A 9,891-nucleotide genomic window follows, 5' to 3' on the forward strand; every position below is an offset into this window, starting at 1 on the left:
CCGTGATGTTTGTAATAATACTCGTTTGTTTTGTTTAAATATTTTATTTTATTTGTATTACCTTTATTTGTAGACATGGTTTTTGATGCATTCGCATTTTTGTCCATGTTTAACTTAATTTTCTTTTTTTTTTAACAATTAAATTTCTTTATTAATTTCAACTGTAATATTAATTTTATTGCGCGAGTAACTTAATTACTCGCGTGTATTTTATCCCTATTCCTTAATCTAGACACGGGCTACGGTATGTTTTACATATCAACCATATACAACTTTGATTGTCATAATTGTGTTTAATAAACCACGAGGTATTATATTAATTTATACATATAACGACATATTAACTTAGATTATACTTTTAATTAACTTAAAATTAAATTCCACCTATGGTCCGGTAATTATATCTGATAGGTGTGACACCTTGCCTAGGTGGTGGCGACCCTTGCTACTATAGCTAGTCGTTATGCAAGTGGCAAACCACGTTGTTGTTACAGGCCAATATATAAAAAGCCCACTTGCAAAGACACAAAAAAAAAATACTTCATAGTAAAATTAATACCTTCTCGATTTCGCATCGCAGCTAAAATTCTGAAAAGTAATAACAATTCAAACATTGAGTGTCGGCATAATAAAATTTGTCCGCACGTGTAAATGAAATTATTTTAAGAAATATTGATAACGTTTTCCACGACATATCAAGCCACACCGCACGCCGCACCATCATCAGTCAATATTTTAAAAATATAATCGATAGGGGCAGCATTAGTGGACAAAATAATCTACAATAGTGGTTGTAGCGTTACGCTACAGCTTTAGTACCGTTTGTCAGTTGCAAAAAAGTCCGCTGGACAGCGCTGTTTGTTAACTTTTATTCAAAAGAATATAATATTATGTATTTTTTATTTAATTATATAAATAATAATGCTTGTTTACCCTTTTGTGTTACATATCAGTCCAAACGGGAACTTGCAAGTTAAAAAAGATATTAATATACAGATTTATTCATTAGAAAATATTTAAAAATAAATGATCAGTGGGCGATTGGTCTACACTACTCAGGTGGTGACGGATAGCAAGGCCGTAGCTAGAACAAATTTTCAGGGGGGGTTTTAACCAAATTATATGTTTTTAAATAATTTAAAAAAAATACTAATACATAACATAAACCAAAAAAAATTGTCTTACTATTAAGTTAGGTTATACCACAAGATATTATACTTTATGTTATGACCTACCTTTATCATTATTTTACAAAATTTACCTTTTGAAATATACTAAAATTAAAATACAAAATTATAATACAATACAATACAATACAAAATTTTATGAGTCATTTTTCAGTTTAAATTTTAAAATAATACATTTTTATAGCACAAAGTCTATCAGTCTTTTTTTTTTCTTTTGCAAAACTGTCGATCACATCGTCTGGATTTATTTTAATTTGTCTATGCACACTCAAAAGTGCTAGACCTGTAAGACGTTCTTGACCAAATGAATTTCGTAAAAATTTTTTTAGCCTTTTCAAAGTAGAGAATGAGCGCTCTGGTGTAGAAGTCGAAACTGGTAATGTAGCCAATATTTTCAAAAGAAAAGATACATTTGGAAAATATTCATAATTACATTTAATGTACGCTTCAATAGCCGAATTTGGACGGTCTACATCTAGTTCGTCAGTCCATTTTCTTTTCCACAGTTTAATTTCTTGTGGCAGTACTTCTAAATCCAGAAATTCTGAATATATTTCAAAATCATTTAAATCAATTTCAAATTTATCGCATGTTTTTGGTAATAACTTGTGCAATGAAGAAATTATTTTTTTATGATTATTGAACCTTGTTTGAAGCTGTTCAATGAAGTCGTCAAAAAAAGGAATATCTATTGTAATACGGTAGTATTCTTCAGGTGAATTCACGACAATATTACTTCGATTTTTTTGATGTCCAATAACTCTAGGTATTCTTATACATTCTTCGTAATCAATTGATTTTATAAGAGCCTCAGCTTTTTTAAAAATATTGGAAAATGTATTATCCATATTACTTCGCATATCATTTATTTCGTGTAGCACAATATCAACATACGCTATTGCTTCGGTCAAATCACAATTTACAGACTGTAAATTCTTACACAGTAGCAATGTTAAGGAAAAAAGTATAGATGCTGAGACCATACTTATTACAAAATCACTGGTTATAATAGATTTTCCAAATTGTAATGCTTTTGATGACGTTTCAATATCACGAGTGAATTGTAATTCTTCCAATGTATTAGCAATTGCCTTATAAATTTCTGTAAATCTTATTAGTCCGTCGTGATTTTCTACCCAACGTGTCTCGCACATTGATGTAAGTTTGGTCCACTTAGACTCAGGAAATTGTTCTTTGATGTATTTTTTTAAAATTTCGGTTCGCATTGCTGAACCTTTAATGAAATTTCCCACCAATTGACGGTACCAATACAGTTACGAATATGTTGAATACTACAGGAATGAGAGAGAGCCAAATTTAAAGAATGAGCACTACAGTGTACGTAAAGCGCGGTCGGATATTCTTTTCGAATAATTGCTTGCACTCCTTTGAAATTTCCGCTCATTGCAGCCGCCCCATCGTATCCTTGTCCTACCATATACTTCGGATTTATTCCAAGAGATTTAATACTACCTAAAATAATATTGGCTAAATTTTTGTCAGTCGTATTTTCTACCGACACGAATTTTAAAAAATCTTCACGTAAAATGAATTGATGTTCAGGATCTTCATCGATATATCGAATACAAAGTGACATTTGTTCAATTCGCGATATATCAGTCGTCTCGTCTACTAAAATTGAAAATGATTTTGCCCTATTGATTCTATCCACTAAACAATTTTGAATTATTTTTCCAATTATATCAATTAAATTATTTTGAATAGTAGGACTTAAATACATAGCTTTAAATGCGTCATTTTCAATACAATCAGTCATCATTTTATCACCGCAGTTCATTCGCATTCGCAAAAGAGCTCTAAAATTACCATCATTTTGGACTGGCTCATTTAAAGTGAGTGGTCCAGAATCAGATGTACCACGAAGAGCCAATTCTTGACGACCACACAAAATTATTGTTTGAATAACTGGTGTTAATTTTTTTCTATTTTCAACTATTTGATTAGCACGTGCCGAATCAATTTTTTGACAAATATGTAACTGTTTGTTGCAATATATGGAAATAAAATTCTCAGCAAAAAAAACGTTGTTTTTATGATACTCTGTGTCCTTATGCGTGCTAAAAATTTCAATTGCATTTTTCCATTTATTGAATGGTTTTGTTACTAATACGCCGGGTTTTTGATGTGCACCTTTACCGGTAAAATTGTGGTAAAATATAGCACAATATTTGCACACCGCTCCAGAACCTTGCATATTAGGGTAACATAACCAAGGGAATCGATTAATCCAATTTAATTGAAATTTTAACTTTCTATTTCCTGATATAGGAAATTTAAACTTTTCATCAGGAATCCAAACATTAGAAAGTAACTTATATTTTAATTCATCACTAACCTTTTGATCAAAGCAGCAACCAATATCAGCTACATCACTCTTAGATTTTTCTGTTGTACCTGGTGTGATTGCAGTCAATATTGGACTTGAAGTACAGACTTCATTTCCGTCATGGGTTGTTTTTATTTTTTTATTAAAATAGTTTGTTAAAGTATTAGCACATTTGCTCTTACGAGTTGACATTTTATAGAAAATATAAATAAATTATAATAAATACGAGTATTATATTAATTTCCAATAGAAATATCACCACTTAATAGTTAATAACTTTGTTCATAGGACGTCTCAACACAGAGTTACACCTTACATAGTAAAATTCGCATTGCTCAATTGAGCAATGCTCAAGCAGGCGGTACAAGATAACATGTACATACAACTATGAAAAAAAAAAAAAAAAATAAACGATTTTGTTGTATAAAATAAAGTTATTAATAATATTATTATTGGAGATACTGAATACCGATAACGTTCTTTGAAAAACGGTAATACAGATAATAATTCCAAATTTCAACATGTTATCGTCGTCTGTCAATCGTTTACAATTAATCGCTAATGACGTATACGCCATTAGAATTCGTATCTACACAATTTCTGGATTATAAAATAATATAATATTTTACAATATAAATATGTTTAGAGAGTTATCTGTATTATTATGTAAATTATTAAACTTTAAAGTTCAGTTTATTAACTATTAAAAGGTTCCGAGGGGGGGATTCAACCCCCCCCCCTCAGAACTACGACTAAACTGTAAACATGTTACAATAGGCTGCATTGAAAAAAACAACATAATCGAGAAAGGAATTTGTCCCTTTGACCTTGTACTATATTATCATAAGTAAAAATGCATTAAATTGTTATCTTAAATAATAATACTGTACCCAGTGTTTTATTTAATAGTATCAACACTTCCCCTTAAACAATACACCCGTACATAGTTAATTAATAAAAATTATAAATCTAATTATTATATATCTAATTCCTAACATTTCTCTGAGTTCTTGAAATCTTGTACTTATATAATCAACTATATTGATATTATCTGCTTTTTCTGGTGTTGTTTTGTCTACCATTTTTCCTTTGTCGAGGTCACTAATTTTTAGTGCTTCACTTATTGATTTAAAATAAATAAAAACACTAATTTATATAACAGAAAAAATGTAGACGGTTTATTGTTTAAAACACTAAGAAAATTTATATAAAAATTATATTAAAGCACTACGTGTACTTAACTATTTAATCGATTAACTGACGACTGGCTAACTAACTGATTGACGTTATTGTTACGTCGCGTCGTTTTATATTGTGTTGAGTTCTAGAAGATTCTCTTACGGAGCGATCGAGAACATTCGCGCGTATATGCATTTTGTGTTGCCTATCCGTCGCGAAGATTCTCGATCATTCCATAGTCGCTACAAAAGCATATAATAGAGTACCAAGAGAGGTTCTAAAGTGGGCATTAATGAGAAAAGGAAAATAATAAAGGTGTACAATATTTGAGATAGTTATAAATACAAAGTAAAATTCAAATGAAAGTCTCAATTCAAATAAGTTTTGTTCAATTCGTTTTAAACGACAACATTTTTTAACATCTATAGGCGTGCCATATTAAAATTTTATATATTTAGATACTTTGACTTGGACAGTTTTTCCTAAGGACTATCGATGTGTGTGGTAGTGAGACCATCTATGATGTATGGTTCAGATTGTTGGGCGGTTGACAAGAAAGTAGAGCAGAGAATTAGTGTAGCGGAGATGAAAATGCTTAGATGGATGAATGGAGTCACTAGAGAAGATAGGATAAGAAATGAGTATATAAGAAGGAGTATAGGTGTAGCGTCAATCGTGGATAAGATGAGAGAAAATAGACTTAGATGGTTTGGTCATGTTATAAGAAGAGAATAATCGGAAGCCGTAAGAACAGTTGTAGAAATGAATGTTGAATGAAGAAGAGGTAGAGGAAGACCAAAACAGAGATGGAGAGATGTTATTGAATGCGATATGAGGACAGCTGATGTGAGCTTAGAGGATGTGGGAGATCGTGTCAAGTGGAAGATTAGGATAAGGGTGGCTGACCCCAAGTAGTAGGAATTAAGGCGACGAAAAAAAAGTAGATATTTATTAATAGATGCACAATTTTAAAATAATGAATTATTATCATGTCATATCAGAGTTTTCAATTTGAAAAAAACGTAATTTTAAAGTGCATTCGACAGTAATCGTGTTTTGTCGATTGTATCCATATGGATAAAAACACAAGGCGATTAATATGCGTGTAATACGATAAAAATGCGGACTATAATAGAGTATACTTCTTATGCACTTTACCATGATTGCAACAACACTGGACCAATTTACAACGATTCATAAGACATTGATGCTACAGGTGGTAGTGGGGCTGACGGTGTGACCTTACCGCCGATATGGAACACAACGCCATCTCTGGAGCGTTGTATGCGTATCGTTTTCACTAGAACGTCCACTTAAACTGGTGTTTTTATCTTGAATGAAATTATATGATAGCTGTCATCTAAGATTTGTCCAATCACATTCTTTGATCCATTTGTGTAAAATTACTAATGGATGGGCGTTAATTATTTATTTATCAGGTCTTCCTAAATTACCTTGAAATGCCTAACATGTAGTGATATTGATAATATAAAAACCATCCACATTTTTGCTGTGACAATATATATTAATAAATAATATATAATATTCTATGTATGAAATCATTCTTAATTTTCTTATAACATAAGTTATTTTAATTCAGTTTATAGTTTATCGTTTGCTAGAGTTTTTTATAATATAAATTATATTAATGTATTGCCTATAAAACATTTTTATTTCGACTTTTTATTTAAATACAACACTATGAGTTTCTTAAGTTTGATAGGATTTTTTTTTGTGATAAAATTTTTTATGTATTTCATTTTATTTTTTACTGGTGACTCTGATTTTGAACTGTGGTGGTACAACATGTTTAGCAATAAGCTCGGTAAGAATTTTATACCTATATTTTATTAATGTGTTTGTGATTAGCTAGTTTCTTAAATTTCTCATCAATATTATTATATCAATACTCAAACGTCTCATTTGAACAAAATCTGTAAAAAATTTGATTTTTGCTGTAAAAAAGTTGAAAGTTCAATCATTGAATTTTGAAAATACTTATAACAACAAAAGTTGTGAAATAGGCTTTGAAGATTATTACTGTGTTTTTTTATATATAAAAAGGTATTTATGAAATTTTTGACATGAATCATCATATTACAATGCAAGAGCTATAAGTTACTATTTTTTAAATTTCAAGGAAATTAAGTTCAATGGTTTTTTACCATATGATACTATGTATTAAAGAAGTATATATTTCATAGTTTTTACATGTATTACTAATAGCAGAAAAAAGATAAATCTATTTTTATTAATAATTTTTTTTTAATATTAGGAAATAGTTAGTACATAATTAATAAAGAAGTCAAACCAGATTACTCAAAAATCAAAAATAGCATTAATTACGGTTAATTAAAAAAGAATCATAAAAATGAGCAAAAAAAATATTTATAATTTTTGATTTATTATTAGTGTTCTTATAATTTGTTTTTTTGAAATTTTGTTGATTTTGTTTTATAATTTGATGACTTCAATCTTGAGTTACCTTTTTTATGTTTTGTCTTGATCATGATTAACATCCTTTTTAAAAGCTCATGCTTACACAAGAGATGATGGGAAAATCTACATAGTTTATCACAATGGTATCTATGCACCAACGCATAGTATCATACCAATTGAGTTAGATACATAAATGTTATATGTTGATAGATACATTAAAAGGTAAAGTGGTTTGGATAACTGGTGCTTCAAGTGGTATTGGAGAACATATTGCACTTCAATTATCTAAATCTGGATCTAAACTCATATTATCTGCTAGAAATAAAGAAAAATTACTTCAAGTAAAAAATCATTGTTTAGGTGATATATTTATTATTTTTTAGCTTTCTAACAAATTTTAGAATTATTTATATTTTTATTAGAAATCAGTGGTGGAAAATTAAGTGCTAATGACATACTTGTATTACCAATGGATGTCACCAATGTTTCAAAACATGTTTCTTGGTTTGATAGTGTCATAAATCATTTTGGAAAAGTATAAATTAATTTTCATTATATTTTATGAAACAAATGACTAAAATAAAAAGGATAAGTATTTATTCAGTTACATGATTGAGTACAGATCATATTGGTGTATATTGTTACTGTGTATTCCATCTATATTACATACCCATTTTATGTAATTAAGTGCTTGTAACTCATTAAGTACTTATCCTAAAGTTTGCAACCTATCAAAATTTTTTTATAACAAAGGCTATTTAGAAATTTAAAAAAAATAAAAATAAAATTTATTTTTCTTGTTAGATTAAAATAATAAAAAATATGCTTTTAACATAGTTCTATTTTTTAAATTATTTTTAAACAAAGTAATGAAAAATATCAGTTAGCTCAAAAATTATTAAAGATTTTGAAACATAGTGGGAAATTCTGTGTATAATATACAAAGTGTTTTTAAAATTCTTCTCAAATTGGATTTATTATATGCAAAATATAAATAAATATTTTATAAAATAATTAGTGATGTTTGATTTTATAATCTTGTTGCTTTTTTTTTTGTTTATTGGAGTTTTTTTAAATAGCGATGTAAAGCATTTTTTGAAAGTAAAAAATAAATTATTTCCCTTTCCGTAATAATTTTTTGTTTACCACACCACTGTGTGATTGATGTGGTAAATAATAATACTAATACCTTTAATGATTGGATTTTAGGCAATTGTGTACGAGAGAGCTAAATTTATTTTATGTTTAAAATAAAAATTACATTAAAAATATTAATATAAAACTAAAATAAATATAAACAATATTTAACCAAAAGAATCACAAAATAATTGCAGATACTTATTTTTGGAACAATGTTATTATTATCAATGCTAAATATATACTGACACCTTTATTGAAAAAAAAATTCCTTATATACCCCTAATGACCGTATCACTAGGTAATATTATCACATTTTGTCAGTTTACAGAAGTTTAATAATGAATTTTTCAGATCTCAATTAATTAAATTGTTCTTATTATTAAAAAATTTCTATTACCTCCCTTATAATTAAGGCAATAGTCTGCTTTACCTAATGGAAGATAAAATTAGTTTAAATATTATAAATCATTTTTCTCTACTTTATAGAGTGCATTGCCAAAATATTCCAAATATGTGTGATTTTTTATTTATAATGTAGATTAGAAACATATAAATTTAGTGAAAATCGTTGAAAAATTGTCACAAAAAAATGTATTACTATCTAAGGCAACATCGAATATTAATATTATAATAATAACTAATCAAAAGAATTCAGATTTCTCAATATTTAAAAATATTTATTTTCCTTTAATATTTTATATTCAAATAGTTTCAGTATATCAAATTTGCTAGGCATTCGACAACTACTCACTTTTTTTTAAATATATTTATTAATATACTCTAATTAATTTAAATTTATTATATTTTTGTTAAAGGGTTTACACCCATTTATAATTATAATAAATTAAATATATGCTATGTATTATCATTTAATCATAACCACTTAAAAAAACTGTAGCGCAGTGGTGTTGCAGCACAGTGGGACGTGGTATAGTTGGGACAAGTATAGATGATATCCGAAAATGATTCAAATCACTATCTTAAAAAAACGCTTTGATATCAATCTGTATAAGGTGTTTAATTTTAAGAAATTGGTGGATTATTCCAAAAGCAAATTTAACTCCTATTTCATTCATTATTCCTAATTAGTTGATCTATGATTTATAAGTAGTATAAATTATAAAGTGGTTGTTACTTTTATGGCAAATGCGTTATAAAAATTGAAGGGTTTACAAGGAATTTTCATATGAGTCAAAAATATACTTTCCAAAACCCATTTTCCTTGCTGATTTCCAATCTGCAATTACATTATTCCATCAGCATTTTGGTATTATTAATAATTAATTAAAAACAAGTATTAACATATAAAAAAAAACCAAAAAAAAAAACGGTAGCACAGTGGGGTCGAGGCACAGTATAGACGTGGCATAGATGAGATAAGTATAGATGATATCTGACAGTGATTAAAATCACTATCATAAGAAACGCTTCGATGCAAATCTGTAGATAGTGTTTCCTTTAGAGAAATTGGTGAAATATTTTAAAAGCAACATGAACTCTTATTTCTTTAATTATATCCTGATTAGTAGTTCTTTGATTTTAAAATATAATATATGAATAAATACTAATTATAGTTTTTAAATTTAGTATGAAATTGTG

The 9,891-nt window shown here is 28.0% G+C and overlaps 2 protein-coding genes across 4 annotated transcripts in view; one reads left to right on the forward strand and one right to left on the reverse strand.

Moving 5' to 3' along the window:
* Window positions 1-1,157: 1,157 nt before the first annotated feature.
* Window positions 1,158-4,948, reverse strand: LOC126903579 (52 kDa repressor of the inhibitor of the protein kinase-like). Its single transcript, XM_050681808.1, has 2 exons — window positions 4,531-4,948; window positions 1,158-3,919 (listed from the first exon to the last, which is right to left on the reverse strand). Exon 2 carries the CDS (start codon window positions 2,411-2,413, stop codon window positions 1,343-1,345), a length of 1,071 nt encoding a protein of 356 aa, XP_050537765.1. The 5' UTR covers window positions 2,414-3,919; window positions 4,531-4,948; the 3' UTR covers window positions 1,158-1,342.
* A 1,146-nt stretch (window positions 4,949-6,094) lies between these two features.
* The window catches only part of LOC126896606 (dehydrogenase/reductase SDR family member 7), a 15,942-nt gene continuing 12,145 nt past the window's right edge, over window positions 6,095-9,891 (forward strand). Inside the window, exons 1-4 of one of the 3 annotated variants that reach the window (XM_050669547.1) lie at window positions 6,095-6,538; window positions 7,245-7,295; window positions 7,363-7,512; window positions 7,575-7,687. In XM_050669547.1, coding sequence (XP_050525504.1) covers window positions 6,415-6,538; window positions 7,245-7,295; window positions 7,363-7,512; window positions 7,575-7,687 — 438 coding nt within the window. In that variant the 5' untranslated portion in view covers window positions 6,095-6,414. The remainder of the gene's footprint in view (window positions 6,539-7,244; window positions 7,296-7,362; window positions 7,513-7,574; window positions 7,688-9,891) is intronic. The other 2 variants (XM_050669545.1, XM_050669546.1) reach the window with 2 other exon arrangements.

Source organism: Daktulosphaira vitifoliae, unplaced genomic scaffold (genome assembly GCF_025091365.1).
Source record: "Daktulosphaira vitifoliae isolate Bord-2020 unplaced genomic scaffold, ASM2509136v1 Scaffold_1, whole genome shotgun sequence".
Classification (NCBI taxonomy): domain Eukaryota; kingdom Metazoa; phylum Arthropoda; class Insecta; order Hemiptera; family Phylloxeridae; genus Daktulosphaira; species Daktulosphaira vitifoliae.